This window comes from Leopardus geoffroyi, chromosome B3 (genome assembly GCF_018350155.1).
Source record: "Leopardus geoffroyi isolate Oge1 chromosome B3, O.geoffroyi_Oge1_pat1.0, whole genome shotgun sequence".
Taxonomy (NCBI): Eukaryota; Metazoa; Chordata; class Mammalia; order Carnivora; family Felidae; genus Leopardus; species Leopardus geoffroyi.
The window spans coordinates 82894392-82912399 of record NC_059337.1 but is presented as its reverse complement, the minus strand read 5'-3'; the positions used below and the strand labels follow the sequence as shown (position 1 = coordinate 82912399).

General features: G+C 38.1%; 1 protein-coding gene across 9 annotated transcripts in view; it reads right to left on the bottom strand.

Annotated features, from left to right (window-relative positions):
* Nucleotides 1-18008, bottom strand: part of NPAS3 (neuronal PAS domain protein 3) — an 861794-nt gene that overhangs the window by 577923 nt on the left and 265863 nt on the right. For 5 of the 9 annotated variants that reach the window (XM_045450657.1, XM_045450658.1, XM_045450662.1 and 2 more), the window contains 2 exons: nt 17023-17267; nt 16861-16911 (listed from right to left, as the gene is read on the bottom strand). In XM_045450657.1, coding sequence (XP_045306613.1) covers nt 16861-16911; nt 17023-17267 — 296 coding nt within the window. The remainder of the gene's footprint in view (nt 1-16860; nt 16912-17022; nt 17268-18008) is intronic. The other 4 variants (XM_045450659.1, XM_045450661.1, XM_045450660.1 and 1 more) reach the window with 1 other exon arrangement.

The window sequence follows — 18008 nt, the reverse complement described above, 5'->3', positions numbered from 1 at the left end:
GTGACAAATTCTTTTACACATTAAAAATGCACGTTGCCAAGAAAAAAGGTCTTCATTAAAGAGTCTGAACAGGAATACGACAAAGGAGGCAAACTACCATAATTGTTTTTCATTCTATTTGGTAGCATGGAGTTAATATGCTTAGATGCAAATAACCTCAACTCTTGAGCGAAAGAGATTTCCAGTGAATGAATACCTTAAGTATGAAGACTGAATTTTCTTAAGACACTTTAGGGGAAAAAGGGTCACCCCCAAGTCCTTTCTACAATTGCTAATGCTATTATTCCTAATGGCGCAAAATAGCAAAGGGTTAAAATAGGCATAAATTAACTTTATTGTCAATCACTACATACAGAAGAATAATTAACTCAGTATGTTTATTTATCTACTTTTGCTACTTGATTAAATGAATGATTGATGACAGGTTCCTTGTTTTCTTTTCTTCCTTTTTGTCAGTATAAATGATCAGTATGAAACTAAACGGTGACATTAAAATGGAATCATTAGCAACCTAAACTGCAAGGCAACCTAAAAGTGAGAGCTTCTGTCTCCTTCACTACTGAGAAATCGAATCGGATCCCTTCACACCCCAAAAAGACTTATAACATAGTCACATGTACTTCTTAATCATTTAGGTGCTTTCCCCCCTGATTTCCACTGTGTCTGCTAGGTCTATAATTATGCTAAAGGCCATTCATTGCTTTTAAGGTCATTTTAAATAAAGCTAATTTACAGCATTCTGAGTTCGTTGTTGGTGAAATTTATGAGCTATGTTACTGTTTGGCATTTGTCATCCTACTAAAACTAATGGAAATATCAAGAAGTCCTTGAGGTAGACTTAGTCAAAATTAAAATATCAAATAAATGATCAATGATCACTTAAGTAATTTGATTGGTCTAGGATTTGCCATAATTTGATAACATTTGAAAAGGTTATTAGTTCTAGTTCTCTGCAAATCAGGTGACTAACATTAGCAGCAGAGATCCATAGCATACCATCAATGTGGATATAAGGTTGCACGTGTGGAGTGTAAGCGGCACACAGGAAATGGGGAGTTTTCTTCAGCCCCTAAATCCACTGTCCAGTATGACGTGTCCTAGAGAGCAAAGTGAAATATTAAAATCTCCGAGACACCTGTACTGAAATATCTTCTTTGGACTGGCTGCTCTTATGAACACTACTTTAATCATTACCTAGAATGTTACCGATGTTTCACAGTTTTGCTCTGAACAAGGTCGTGAAACGTAGTACCTCATACGGATAGTTTAGATGGGGAGGAAAAAAGACAACGGAAAAAGAATACCAGAAGTAGAAGGTAGCAAAGAGGTGACTGTGGAACCAAGTTTGAGAACTCAGAATCCAGTAACATATCAACTTTAATTAATCACACCAAGGGTGAGGCTTGCCAAAGACATAATTCAAAAGAGATGAATGCAGAAGACAACAAAGAGTTCAGCAGAGAGCTAATGAGAGCAGGGGATTATAAACTTGACACCGGGCAAGCAGTCCCACTGCTTCATAGGCTAATGTCATTGTGAAAAAACATGGAAAAAAATTAGTGTGCTATGAAATGATAACCTCCAAATATGGTTTCATCTTACACATAGCTACAAGTGAAGAAGTGTTTGAGTGCAGACAGGTCACTTCTTACCCCACCAGAACATGCTCTGTGGTGGGGATGAGTTCCTCTGGCATTCACAAGTTTACTCCCCGAGTCCACTTTGGTCAAGTGAGTTAGCTAGGAATAGAGTGAAGTCTAGTGGAAGGAACTGAATGTTTACTGCATGTTGAGGATGATTATTAAAAGCATACTAATTGTTTCTAGAGGAGTTTTACATGAATTGTGACATAAATTTATAGAATATTATTTTTAGTCTTTCTTGTTTTTTGTAAAGAGACTATTACGAATCGATCTGGGCCTCCTGAGCCACCTGTATAAATTATGGGCCAAACTAAATGACTCATTTGGTACAACAGCACAGTACACAAAGCATCTACATTCACTTTAAGAAACCATCTCTCAACATCCCTTTTTCTTACTTATGTATCTTTTGCACAGAGAGAGCAGGGGTAATTAAAAAGACTGTGCATGCAGAAGGAAAAATGATCTCATCTCATGAAGTTTTATAAATATGAAATGTGATCATGGATTTATAATATCTCCTCATGATTTTGTATCCGACTCATACCAGAAAATGCCTCTGTACACAATAATGACTGTTTCTCTGATCTTTGGAAAAGATCATGCATAAGCGTAAAAAATGATCATACATCTTCATAACTGCACATCAAAAAAAGTGTGGACTCTTTATGCCATTAAAGTAATACCTGGCCTGAGTAAACCAAAGGAATGTAGCATGGATAATTATGTTCCTACCAATATGTTCTGGAAATATACTACCATGAGACACGGGTCAAATTTATTTTTTATATTTCCATTTTGTTATTTTGAGGAAACTTAAAAATTGAAAACATGAATGTAAAATATCTATTTTGGGGAATCATCACTTGCTTTATTGAAAGAACTTAGTTTTTTGCAAAATAGGAACTGTCACAGAAATTCTCTACCTAAAGAAGTTCTCTAATATGAAAACAAAAAGCGATTTTGTTAACTTGTAAAAGAACATGTTAGTAACCATTTGTCTGGGACTTGTCACTTCACAAAGGGCAGTACCCCTCCATTGGGGTCACATCTAAATAAATAATTTTAATTGTCACTGTAAATCCTTACTAAACTCAGGCAACATGTGAAAACACTTGAGTAAAAACTTGAAGTATGATGACACAGTTCACCTGAATAATTTTAAAAATAAACATTCATTAGTAGAGCAAAATAAGCTCTTTTAGTAATATCCCATCATCATGATTAGTCCTTTCACATTAGTATATTTAAATGTTAAAATTTGAGGGGACAGCATAATACAGGTGGATTGCACTCTAAGTGCATCAAAATACTCACAGTATAGGAATACATGCAACTCCACTAAATTGACCATTTTTATACCTATATGGGATATGAAAATATTGAATTTTTAAAAAAGAAAACAACACTACCAAAGATCCCAAGTCTCAAAATCAGAGGAAGTTGTTGATCTAGTCAATGAACGTTCTATGGTGGTCTATGCTCTGTAATCACCTTTATTGAAGGAGTCTGTATTAATTTTATGTCATTTTTAATATAGGATTTCATATTTTAATAGATCAGTCTAATTCCCTCTTACGTAAATATCAAGTATATGACTGCATAAAAATACAAGATGGGGATTCTATCAGATTTGATCTTCTGCTGTTAAGAGAAGTTTGAGGGTTCTTTCCCAGGAAACTATAATTTATAAAAATGATCTTAACTCCATCACCAGAGTCAAAGCCAGACGAGTTCACCGCTGTGGAGTCTGGCAACCAGAATGCAGAGGACACATCTGAGACTAAACCCAGTTTCACACCAGAAAAACTGCACAGCGGCTGTGATGGTAAACTACAGAGAATTAACACGCATTAATTTGGTGCTGGTTGCGTAAATGCTTCTGGCATTTCCTTCAGCACTTAAACTCATTTTCAGAGAATGGACTGCTGCAAAAGAATGCAGGCTCATTAAGAGTTTATTTCCTCAAAGTGCTGAAGGATAGCAAGTTTCTTCTGCAAGAGATCAGAAAAACCACGTTTATTTCCTTAGTGGGAGAAGAAAACACCCTAGAGCTTCTTGGTTTTGAGCAAGCATCACAGGCTTGGAAATGAAGGATTTCATCTTGCTGTCACACCCTCCCTTACCTCGTTTCAAGCCTGGCTGTGTGTTGTTTCCACAGAGTGAAATTTTAGAAGGAGCAGAAGCCAAATGCTTAAAATGAATGATCAACTTATGAGTCTTATGAATCTATTCTTCCATGCTGCTCTGCTTAAAAATAGCATCATAAATGCACATCTGCAAAGACCGTGCAACCCCCCTTTCCTGAATTGTACAAATTATTAGAGTCGTTGACAAAAGATTTTTTTTGTTTAGGGGTTGGTCTGGGCACTCTCTTTGGCAGACTGCCACTTTTCTAGCAGTAGAAATATTGCTTGTAGAAAGCCACATTGTACTGAACAGCTGTTCTGCTAAAACATTGAGCTAGCAACCCAAGAAATGACTGACTTCACATGTGAAGCAAAACTGTTTCCTCCCTTTGTGCTAATTTAAATGAAAGTACAAAACATTTTCTTCCATGCCGTCTAGTCTTCCCTCCCAATTATAGGCTTTAGGGGAATGTGTGAGAGCCAGGAGCCAAAGTAAACAATTGACACTCCCATCACTGCTCCAGTGGTATGCTTGAACTTTGGCCATTCTACTAAGAGGTTCCCAGGATGCAGCTTCTCATCTGATCTATCCCTTTCTATATTCATGCCTCAGATGCTGAGCGATTTTCTATTTACTACATACATTAGGATTGTGATGTTTAAAAACATACCTCATTCCAGCCTTCCTTCCATCTCTAGAAAATGCTAAGATATTAGAGAAAAGATACTAGAAGATCATATTTGACTAAGTTCTTGCTTTCTAAGTATGGTCTGTGATTCATGCTCTTGGTTGGTTGGAATTATGGTCAGCTAAGAGCAATATACACAGGCATTCATGGGTGGGTACTTGGGTATTGTTTAAAACACTCTTCTGTAAAGAAAAATCTTCCTAAGCTTACTTGATATCTCAGCGACCAGAATTCTCATTAAATGTCACCATGTTTACAGCTGTAACTGTATTTATGCATAACAGATTATCCAACACTTTGCTTTAACCTCTTTCAACACGATAATATCTCACCTTGTTTTGTGAGCATGTGCGTCACTCCTGCTAGACTATAAACTCCTAGAGGGTTCAGTTTCCACCCTCCGCTTTGCATTCCACACACAGCCTAATGAAACTTGCAATGTAATAAGCACTCAAATATTTACAGCAGGAATTGGTGAGTATGGTGGAAGAGAAATAGGATGCATTCCTGATCTCTAATGACAACCAAAAAAAAATGTTACCCTAAAACCTAAGGATTTATAGAAGATTATAAAACCAACATTCTGAGGGAAGTATCCATTATATCCATTGTTTCAATAAATCAGCCTTTCATTTAAGATACAACCTATTTTAAGAATGTTTTTGTCTTTTCATCTCAATGAAATATATACATATTAAAAATTTACCTAATCAACTTTTAGATCTCATTATTTTAAGCACTAGCATAACACTAAGTTGCCTTAATAGCCCCCAAACCACCTGAGTATTTTACGAAACACTCTAAATTTCCTCTGCTTTGTTACAGGACACAAGGTGAAGACTTTGACAAGCTAGAATCACAAAATGTATTCAAAATAAATGCCGCATGTTGATATCTCTTCTCCCTGATTAACATCATTTCAGAAATATAATCTCACCAAACAAAAAACGACAAAAACACAAGTTACCTTTAACATGATAAAAGTCCTAAAAAGGAATCCAAACATGCCTTCGGTAGTTTCTGTGTCAACTTAAGCCTCACAATGAAATGTAGGCTTACTCCAGTGTAAGACCAGCTGAATTCTCAGGCCAAGCTATGCCATTTTCTAGGCAAACTGAGGCCAAAGAAATGTTACTCCTTAACGGTCACAAAAATTTGTCCAACTACATTGCCCAAGAGCTTCCTATTAGAAGACTCTGAAGACACATTAAAATGACTGAGATGATCAGTTTCCACTGTATTCACACATTTTGCTGGTTCCATTGGTCTCGCTTACATGCAAAGTACCTTTACTATAGGTTGTCAGAACTCCCTAGAAGAGTTCCTTTCTCTAAGTTCTATAAACTTTTCCAGGAGATGTTTGTGTGGCAAAAAATGTAGTGAGTCACAACAAGAAGGCACAGTCTGATTGCTTGCTAGATGTACATCACACGACAGCACAGGCTGAACACCTTGATACAGATTTTTCTGCAACTTTGGGAGCTCAGGGTCCATAGGAAAGACAATGAAGGGCACGTTCGGTCAGGTGTCAACCAAGAAAACATCACTGAACCCCTTTACACAAGGTCCTGCGTACGCCCATAGTGAGGCTTACCTGCGTCTACATCCCCGTTTTCTATCACAGCTCTCTAGAACATACGGCATTTTACACATTTTGTTATGTGATCTTCATGTCTCTTTTCAAAATAAAAATGATAGCAATTTTGCTTTTATGCTAAAATTCTTGTAAAAACCTGGATACTATTCATCTATTTTTATTGAAGAAAGCCAATATTTTAAAGTATTTATATAAAAGCCAAACTGTGTACACAGTCTGTTTTCATCATCAGTGCCGATATTCAACACGGCCTTATTTCCCAAACTGTAAAATTATATTGGAGCGATGTGCTTTAATTACAAAACATTACTGAAAAATATATTTTTAAGTCTCTGTAGTGCTTTGGGAAGTGAGGACTATAATCTCCCAAATTTTCATTTCCTCCACTAGTGTGAGTGGAGAGCACTTTGAGCACTCGCTCAACACCCAGTGATTGACAGACAGTCTCAAGGGACAATGGCAGAAGACCACAGCAGTATTTCCTCATGACTGCGTTTTAGTACTTCAGTAACATGTTCACATTAGTAAGTGGGGAAAATTAAACTATACTATACAGTGCAACCCTATTTTTCCACTTCATGTACACATGGTTTTGGAGGTAGTTATTTGTAGGCAGAATTGAACCTAATTCAGCTTTACCAATCTTACTCATTCTAATGTTCATAACATTGGATTTCTTATACACAAATCCCCAATTTCTTATTTCTAATGATCCCTGTAGCCAGATCATGCCTCGAGCCTTCATTTGAATCAGTAAAACACTTAACAAATTACGTAGGGAAATCAATCAGAACAATTATTTAACCGAATTGACCAGTTGTTTGATTAGGTAAGTCAAAATGGCTGAGCAACAGTCCCATGTAGACAAAGCTTTAATCGTGTTTCTTTTTTAGTAAGATCCTTCATCTATAGGAGACTCTGCATAGCCCCAGTTTGGATCATTTACTACATTAAGCTGAAAAAGCAAGCAAAACAAAAAGCCAGGCTAAGCCAATGACTTAGCATGACTTTACACTTAGTTTTTCAGCAATGCACACTATACACAAAACAATACACATGCATGGAAACCCAGAAAACTGTGAACTATTACATCACTGGCTGGCATACAATTCAGTTATGCTGGCTATCATAGGAAGAAGATTATACGCGCACATATTAGCTCTGAAGATGACAAAAACAAATCCAAAAATGTTTCATAAAGCATGTTACCAGCATTCATGGTCATCAATACACTTTTCAAACAAATCCAAGTTTCAACCCTTTACAATTAGCAGTACGCTGCTCACCACCATGGGTTCTACAAAAAGTACCTAGGTCCCTTCCAGTTCTAAAGCTCTTCAAAGGGCTTGGCAAACTACAGCATACAGGTCAGATCCAGCCTGCTACCTGTCCCTATACAGCCCATAAACTTAGAACTGAAAAGCATTTTAAATAATTAAAAAAAAAAAAAACTCAAGATTTCATGATATGCCAAAATTAGAATTCAACATTCACAAATAAAGTTTTATTGAAATACAGGTGTACTCAGTCGGTTACGGACGGCCTGTGGCTGCCCTCGCACTCTAACAGTGGACTGGAGTAGCTGCAGCAGAGACCTCATGGCCCATAGAGGCTAAATTATTTACTATCTGGTCTGTCACAGAAAAAGCTTGCTGACCCCTGTCCTAGAGTCCGTTAACTAGTTTTTGTCTTGGCTTTCTAACTTCCCCTTTTGGACGATCTTTGAGCAGAGTGTGAAGACTAGACAGTGTTAACACTCATAATAACTTTTACTGAAGAAAGGAGGGAGAAAACCCAGAGCGTAAAACTGTGCTCATGTGACTCCTTATTGATGGGAATCGGTCATTTATAAACTTTTTAAGCAAACTGTGTAAACGGTTCAATCAATTTTCTTTCTTCCATACCCTGATTGATATTGTAGTTGTCGGCTAATCACATTTCTTAAACAAGACAACCATTAATGAAGCCCTGGAGAAGGGTGAGCCTGTGAGAACTCAACAGTGACCAGTTGAAAAGGCAGGAAACTGGGAGAGAACAAGTTTCCATTTGGGTAGAGTTTTGGTTTTCTTACATTTCTGTCATTAGAGTAAATTATGATGCATTTCTAAAAAAATAATCTTTTTATTTTGGAATTACTTTAGATTTATAGAATAGCTGCAAAGTGAGTGCAGAGAGTTCCAATACACCCTCACACAGTCTCCCTTAATTTTAGCATTTAATGTCTTATTAAGGATTTGTTTCCATTCAATTATAACACCTTTGCCTTTGAATGGCCTCAAAATGTTTTGTGAATTGCAATATAATGGCATTTGATCTAAAAAGGGCTGGTCTCGACACATGGGCCATATATGTGCATATATGTTCATGTATAATGGGGAAAGAGGATATCGAAGGACAGCTGCTAACATGTGCTGAACTGAGAAAGATATGCTCTTTATTATGGAAGAAGATGCACTGAATTGGAATTCCAGGGGTCCAAATCCCAGCGCCAAGTTTGTTACTGACTTTGTTTATATCACTAACGTTCTCTATCAGTTTTCTCAACACAAGTGTAGGAGGATTGAAACAGATGATCTGTATGATCTTTAAACCCCAAATTCTTTTGGCCTTCTCCTGCCCAGCCTCTGACATTCACTGACATATTATGGACCCGGAAAGGATGCGAAAAGCTGCAGTCAATCAGTATTCAAAGCCACATTAGTTTTACAGGTGGAGGTCACCACATGTTTATTAAGGCACAGCCAAGAGTTATGCACAGTATCTAGAAAGCTGTTTCTGAAAATTAAAGCCACAGTACAATTTCAATCATATAAAGCAGTCAGAGGTGACTCCTTCTTTGCTATACCCATGAAATATTGGTATCTGCAGAGTACTGAAACTTATATTGTACTTTGCCAGAGGTGATAGGCTAACAAAAACATGTTAGGGAACCCCAGCCCTAAAAACAGGGCACATACACTTCCAAATCCCAAATAACTAAGTACAATGTAGTATAAGGCAATGCCATGAGTAAAATATCACATTACCAAGAACCAGTAGACTTCTTAAAATAAGTTGAATGTGATATGGAATCTAAGTATGTCCCCTACCATTCTGTTAAGAGTAAAAAGCAAATAAAAATATATCAAGTTTTAGATTTGTATTTTACCCATATCATATATTTGGCGCTTGGCTTATTTAATTTAAAACTTCATTGTGCGCTGCACTATTGTCCTCTTTTTTTTATTTATAATGATTGCATGTATGCAAATCTTGATACTCAACAGACAAAATCTTTTAAGAGAAGGAACTATGTCATACCTTTTTGAACCCAAGACACCAGGGAGACATGATACCTCCATGTAAAGGAAAATAAAGTAAAAGAGAAGGAAGGGGACACCTGGGTGGCTCAGTCGGTTAAGTGTTTGACTCTAGATTTCAGCTCAGGTCATGTTCTCACAGTTTTTGAGTTCGAGCCTTGCATCAAGTCCTGCATCAGGCTCTGTGCTAACAGTATGGAGTCTGCTTGGCATTCTTTCTCTCCTCCTCTCTCTGCCCCTCCCCAGCTTAAGTGTGCACTCTCTCTCTCTCTCAAAGTAAATAAATTTAAAGAGAGAGAGAGACAGAGACAGAGACAGAGAGGGAGGGAGGGAGAAGGAAAACAGAAATATTAGCAGAACACGAAGAGTTAGAGCATGTGGCTTTTGAAATTATTAATAAACAGCTTCACAAAAACCTGACTCTCAGGAGAGTCTAATTTAAGACAATAATTACTAAATCTTTTCTCAGAAATTGGGGTTTGGGATTAGACAGTCAGTAATCATCCAGACCAGAAAATTCACAAAAAGGAAATTCAAATGAGAAACTGAGGTCTAGAGAGGCCTTTGTAACCCAGGTCATGTGGTTTATTTAGTTTTATTTGTTTCTCAATAAATGGTAAATACCTCCAAGGACAGGACTCTGCCTTACACCTTCTCTATTATATGCCCCCACATTACCAGCAAAGGAGTCAGAGGACTTACCAAGCGAAAGTACTCAGATACTGGTCGAATGAACTTGAATTTATATACCCAAGACATGGGTTTCTTAAGAATATTGTTTTTGAGTGTCAATTCCTCAGCTTGTACATTACACAAGAGAAACAAGTTGGCAGGGGAAGGCAGCTGATCCCAGGCAAGGGGTACCAACCTCCTAGCTCCTACTCTATCCACTGTATTTCCCCCCTTGGTTTCACGCTATTCCCATCATTCTCCTTCCATTTTTCTTCCTTTCAGTCTTTTCTTTCTTCACTCTCTTCTTTCTTCATCCTAGCTTATGACTTAGACCCACCCACATTTTCCATCAGCATTATTCTGCTCACTAATAGCAATACCAAGATATGACTTGGTACTATATAATTTAATTTAAACACATGGTTGGGGCACCTGGGCGGCTCAGTTGGTTCAGTGTCCAACTCTGGATTTCAGCTCAGGTCATGCTCTCACTGTCATGGGATAGAGCCCCACATGGGGCTCTGTGCTGCCAGGGCGGAGCCTGCTTGGGATTCTGTCTCTCCCTCTCTCTCTGCCTCTCCCCTGCTTATGTGATTTCTCTCCCTCTCTCAAAAACAAGTAAATAAACAAAAATTTAAAAATAAAAACTCGGTTAAATACGTACTTTCCTGGGTACTGTAAATGGAGATAAAGACATGTATAAAACCCAGACTGTTCCCTCAAGTAGCTCACAGTCTGTATAGAGAGACAAGGATCATAAGAAAAGGATTATGAATGGATACTAAAGCAAGAGAAGACTGTCACCGTAACCTATTAGGAACAAATGACTACTGTTCTGGGGAAGGAGAGAAGATTTACCTAACAAAGTGACAGGTGAGCTGCGTTTTCAAAGGTGAACAAGAGTTCGATAAAACGACAAGAAGGAAAAGGGCATTCTGGTTAGATGATAGGATGTACAAAGGCAGAAACGTACGGTCTGAGGTATTCGGTACTGCTGGGGAAAAAGATGACGATGGCATATAGAGGGGCAGACTGCCGAATCCCGATGCGGGATGCAGAAGTACACGTACACTCTTTTAGCCACATTTCCAGAGGTGTCCGCCAAAACATTCTGTAAAAGAGGTGTTATGTTTTGGCTCATCCCTCTGACACCTTTGCCATCACCATGACAAGAACCTCTCCCAAATCTCTGCTGTCCCCTGACAGGGGGCAGACCAGAGCTGAACCCTGAGCACAGCCAGAGCTGTGGCACGAAGTAAACCACCCGGCTAAGCTCAGCCTACATCTGCCAACCTCCGGAATGAACCACAGCAACAAGAGGAATACAAGCTTTGTGGCGTGCCACTGTGACATTCGGCTTGCTTGTTGCCCTGGCGATGACGGACTAGGACGCCTGAGTATGCACACATTCTCAGTCATCACTCTCACAAAGAGGCTTCCGCGAAATCAGTGTTTGGAGTGAAGGGTAATTCTGGATGCCCAACAGTGCCAGGTGCACTGAAGGTAACGGTGACTGAACTCTGACAGTGGCACGTGTGAAGAGACCATCAGTGCTTTTGCATGCTTCATTCTAAAGGTGGACCAGAGTCCCCCTCCGCAGATAGCAAAGCTTCTCCTGAAAAAAAATGGGAATCTGCACAAAATTATAGTCTCAGAGACTTCCTCTGCCATCACTAAGCCCTCATTTGTCAGAAAGCCCTTCATGCCCAGTTTCAGAGATGAGAATCCTAGGAAAGCATGGCGATATAAACAATGCCTGTCCTATGATGATGAAAATACAGTAAAAGCTTAGTTCTTAAATGAACTTCCTTCAGAAGTATTCCCTCCTCTAGAAAGGAGAGCAGTATGTAATGAAAAAGTTCCCAGAAGCATACCTAAGAAAAGGCAATTATATCACATCATACTGCCATGTACTAGCAAAACCTGGCACTTGCTACCAAAATAAACAAGAGTGAACACTGGCAGCTCAGCTTTTGGTTGGCCCCTTTGGACTGAGGTGACTGAAACTCGAGACTACAGCAGGGAGATGGGCCCCCAGTCTACTGAAGGTGGTGGAGGCGAGAATAGGAACCACACAAGAAGCAAGTCTCTATCTTGTCTCCTGCTCTCCTACCCCTACTGGAAGCTTCTGTTCAGAACCTAAGGGTTCAGTCTGGGCACTACCATTTTCCTGTGTAATAATAAAGAGCACCACAGGCTGATGTACATGCTATACCCTGATTCTAAGAAATCGTATTTCACATTTTTTTTCAATAATGAGGAATAGGACACTGGCCCCCGAGTATGAATGTCAGTTGGTCGAAGTACACGTGTCCGTACACAGTAAAATGCCTGAACAGGAACTAGAAGACCTTTCGGAGCTGCTTAGACCAAGAAGAACAATCACTCAGTCTTGGATTCTCTACCTTCTATGGAAACAGATAGCATTTTAGAAAAATAGTTCTAAGTTTTGGGAACAACCAGTATTGTAGTAGTTCAGAGTTACTCTGAAGGATGTCACAGACTCAGTGGCTACACATGGCTGTTTCAAACCGAACCCTTAAACATGATTGCAAAAGTAACAGTCTGGTCTTTGGCTAAGGATAGATCACGTATTCCTTAAATAAGGACCTGCAGGCCTCTCCTCTCAGAAATATCCACCACTTAACTCACAGTAAGTGCCCCGAAATAGTGAAGAAAATATGAAATATGAAAATTACTATGAAATAGTAATATATGAAATTTAGTATGAAATTTATAGTACATATGAAATTTACTATGAAAATAGTAAAGTTCTTCCGTAATGTGTTCAGTCAATTTCAATCACCAGTTGTCTTGCAGTATTTTTCAACCATTTCCTTCCGAAGGCTAAAAATGTCTTCTATTTTACATATTTGAGCATTGTCGCCTGTCACACACATACACAAATTGTTGTTTAAAAGCTGCCATGTTCAAACTGAAGTAAGACTTATGCTTACAGTGGTAAATATTCCTGGATTAATAGAGTTGTAGCAGACACACACCGAAAATTGACTGAAGTCTGTGATATTAAAAAGACAGAAAATTTATCTAGTTTTAGCAAATGTCAAATCAGCAGCTATTGCTTTTAAGATTAATAAAAGATGTAATGGTTTCTAGATAGCCTCTAAATAGAGATTACTATGAATGGAGAAGTGATTTACCAACAGTCACCACAATGAGATTTCTTTAAAGGTTACAATCATCAGTTATTTAGCTGAAACACTGCTGAGAATGCCTGGTCATTTCTTGAATAATGCATAATGTTCATTGTAGATTTGATCTGTATTATAACAATACAGATATTTCTAAAATCATGGAAAAAACTATCTGTTACCTTCCAATTGCTTAACATATCATTTCCATGAAGTAATTGACTCGGGACATATTACACACTGTCACCTGAGTGTTCTTTCTGCAAGCATAACTTGTAATAATCTATACAGAATGGGCATCACAAAACAAACTCATCAACCTTTATAGACATTTAAGAAAAGATGTGATGAATACAGGGCAGAGTGAAGGACCTTTCTGAAGCAGTAAATTAAAATGATTAAATTTCTATATAGTTGTGTGGGACAAATTTAAATTTAAGCTTTGAAATTTAATTATTAACATGAACAACTCATCACATTAAAAAAAAAAAAAACATTGCCTACATCGTGTAAGTACTTTTCATATATATTTCCAAACGCCTTTAGGTTTATTCAAGAGACTGCTTGGAGAAGCACCAAGTCTAATGTCTATCGTTTTATTGTTGGATTATGAACCGCACTTCACATGATGCTGCAGGCTATTTATATAAGCTTGTTTATCCACATGAACTTCTTCAAGGGCACAACACAGAAGACCTTAATAAATTAAAATGAATTTCTTTTGATGTTGTTTCATGAATGTTTGATCAGAATGAGTAACAAGTTTGCATTAAAGAATGAGAGTAGAGCAATAAAATATACACATACTGTACAGCAGAACCAATTCACAGCAAGTGTCCACTGCATTCCTAGCAACTTTTGAGAGCCAGTGTGAACTGGATAGAGTCACTATGCTTTACACCTTCACTATCATCAGTTTACTGACAGTGGGAGTACACATGTACCGAATTGGATGTTCTGCCATTATCTGGATGGAATTCGCAAAATAATAAAATCTGTTATCTCCTTCCAGACTCTTAAATATCCACCCTAACCTCCCCATTTTTCTCCTTGACATCAGTATGTCCTTTCATAGACTGAAATGCCCACGAGAGCAGAGACCATATTTTATTGTTTTTTATCCATCTTTATCATAAGTAGTTTAGAGTTTAACTGACTGAAGTCCATAAAGTAAAAATGAATGATCAGTCACAGTCAGAAGCTGAGAGAATTCTCACCTGGCATGCTTGATAAAGGGGATGCAAATCAAATAAAATTTCTAGAAACGATATGATGTGATAGAGCACTAGACAGAAAGGTGAAACAATGGAATCTAGCTTAAGATCTGCTAATACTTAACTGTAAACTGTTTCTGTATCATTTCCCTGGTCTACATATGAGGGCATGGTTTTACATGAGCTGTAATTTTGCATCTCTACAATGTCATGATTCCAAAAGTAAGCAAGGGGAGGGTGCCTGGGTGGCTCAGTCAGTTAGCCTCCAACTTCCGCTCAGGTCATGATCTCGTGGTCCATGAGTTTGTGCCCCATATGGAGTTCTGTGCTGACAGCGTGGAGCCTGGAGCATGCTTCAGATTCTGTGCCTCCCTCTCTCTCTGCCCCTCCCCCACTTGAGCTTGGTCTCTCTCTCTCTCTCTGTCACAAAAATAAACATTAAAATTTAAAAAAATAAAATAAAATAAAAGTAAACAAGGTTATCACATTGCAGAATAATGGACAAACCATGGAACCACTTTTACTTTGGTAACCACAACTACCAAGGCAGCCTATAAACTGCCAGCTCCTTTAAAAAAGAGAAAAATGGAGGTGTGCCTGGATGGCTCAGTTGGTTAAGTAACCAACTCTTCATTACAGCTCAGGTTATGATCTCACAGCTCCTGAGTTCGAGCTTGACATTGGGCTCTGCGCCAGCAGTGTGAAGCCTGCTTGGGATTCTCTCTCTCTCTCTCTCTCTCTCTCTCTCTCTCTCTCTCCTCCCCATCCCTCCCTCCCTCCCCCTTCTCCCACTCAGTAGCTCTCTATTTCTCTCTCAAAATAAATGAATAAGTGGTAATAAAAAGATAACTGTGCTAAACAACCTCATACAAGTTCCGTCCCTTAATCAGTCCATTTCAAAGTGAAGAATAAGGACGTATTTTGTACATTCTGTGACTTCTACCCTGTTGCACCTACCCTTTCATCTTGTATGATTTGGAATAAACATGAAGGCAGTCTAATGAATAAACTCTTATGGATACAGTTTATTTACTAAGATTATATTCACATCTTCAGCTTGGGAAAATTTGCCACAACTTTAGCATCTGGAACACAGATTGATATATTACCAAGTTGACATCTACATTTTTAAGGCGAGAAGGGCTGAAAAGGGACAGTATGAATGTGCCTTAGTTTATCCATACTGTGCTATGTTACACTGACATCCAGCCCTTGACAGCTAACTCTGTTCTATGTTCTCAGCTTCTGAATTCCATTCTTACACTCTAGAGAGATAATCTGTGAACTATGGCTTGTGGGCCAAGTCTGGGGGCAGCTGCCTATTTTGTTACGCATGGTTTTATGAGAGCACAGCCACACCCTGCTGTTTACATATTGTCTATGGCTGAGTTTGTGCTACTGTGGCACAGTTCAGAGCCCCTCAAAGCCTAAGCCTATATATTTCCTATATAGTCATTACAGATAATATTTGTCCCGCTCTAGAGGAAAACAGCATCTAGAATTTAAATTCTGATTTTCCTTCTCTCGTAAGCGTAAGAAACATTGCAAGTACCAATGGCAAAGATATAACCAGATTCACACATGCATGGATACACATATGATGACACTTCTAAGCACACAATTTTAGATAGTCATTGCTTTGGATCCTTCATTTTAATCTGTATCCTCTAAGAGGTCAGGGCTCCCTATTAGAACCCTTTCCTACAAAAGCCATGAGCACAGGGACTTCAAAGGTCACTGTTAAGGTGTCATCACTTAACAAAAGAACCTAATTCCTCTCCCAGAGTTGCCCACAATTTTCCCAATTATCCAGCTTATGGCCACCAAGGGTCTAGAGACAAGGTTAGAGCACAAGAAACTAGCAGATCCCTTAAGTCCTAAGCCTTGAATAACACATCGTGTAAGAGAGAGAATCAATGGCCAATATCACATATACATCAATAAAGATACGCATGCATATTCACATGCTAAATATGCTATAAATTACTAGAAGTTTCACTAACACGTAAGAAATACCTCTCTTGCATATCAGAATGAAGAAGGCCTAAAATCTTTCATTAGTGAGTTTTAAGAGTGACTGCACCAAGGATCGGGAGGACAAACATAGGTTTAGATGTACAAATCTTGGGCATTATGTATGGCAACTTGAAACAGTAACATGAATTATTTGTTTTATTAGTCAATAAAATCATTACTCAAAATGCCTACTACAGTTGGGCTCAGCTTCCTTCCTTTCTTTGGTTACTAAAGACAGAAGATATTAGTTCCACCCTTTAACAAATATTCTTGTACTCCACCCATCAGTAATAATTTGCATGAATTAGCATAACGCAAATTGAACCCAAGAAGCATTTTAATGTAAGTCATTTCATTCTCCTTTCTCTGAAGCCTTGCATCAAGTGATAGAATATTTAGGCTGACAGACGTTTTGAAAATAAAAAAGAAATAGAAGAGGTTTATTTCACCTTCACATGGTGTCTTTCTCATGCAGAGTTCAGATTTCCACATTTGTATCCCTTTAAAGGATTTGATATGCAGGAAAAGAAGAAAGGATGATGGTAAACATTTCATCTTAGAGACACCTATCGACCATCATATTCCAGAACAAACAGGGGCTTAAAACTTACCTTTTACTGATGTGTTAGGTGGAGGGCCTTCCATTCGCAAGTTCCACGGAGGGTCCCCTTGGTTAGCAAAGTCCCTCATTTTCAGATAGCTAATTGTAAGTCGAATGATGGATGCCTTGTCAAGCTGGCTAGTGATGGCTGCAGGAAGAGGCAACAACTTGGCCAATTCATAGAACTCAAAATTTTCTTTTCCCCGGCGGGAGCGAGCAGCATCTCGGGATTTCTCCTTTCTCAATGCTTGTAAACTGAAATCAAAGGAGTGAAAAAGTGTCATTTAAAACGTGTGGTTCTGACATCAGGTAGAAATTGTTTCCTTTTCATTTCCTTCTTCCCCCAGCAAAAATCTACCAAAATCTTCTTTCAAATCCAAGGGCCATAATAAAATGATTTCTAGACAACGTTCACTAAAACCAAAAATTCTACCTCTGGATTTAAACTTACATGCAGTAATAACAACAAATAAACTTACAGGCAGTAATAACAATAGCTTGCTTGTTAGGTTTTTCCCTTTAATTGGCCATGCATTGAGATACATTCTTTGTTTCTAAGACATAAGATTTACAGGTAATACTTGGTGTTATCAGCTATAAGCAGCAGAAAAGATGAGGCTAGTATTCATATATTTATTCTCAGGCTAATGACTTTGTTCATTTAACGGTTATCACTGTGAGATTTTAAGGCACCAAAAGCACCTTTACTTCAATTATCATCATGGGGAACAAAGGGTAAACATCAACATTTTATTTGTTGATTCTATGAAGTGTGTTTATGTGCCTCTAGCCCTCAATAAGGATCATGATCTTAAGTCAGATAAAGAAAACATCACACTGAAAATGAAGATTTCAATATACTTAATAAATATGTTTATAATTGGTTGATAAGAGAAAACTTTAATTCTTTATGAATGAGTACACATTAGTAGATGGATAGATTCTCTAAGATACTAGAGAATAAAATGCATCGCCTGGAGAAGTCAAACTTTAAGA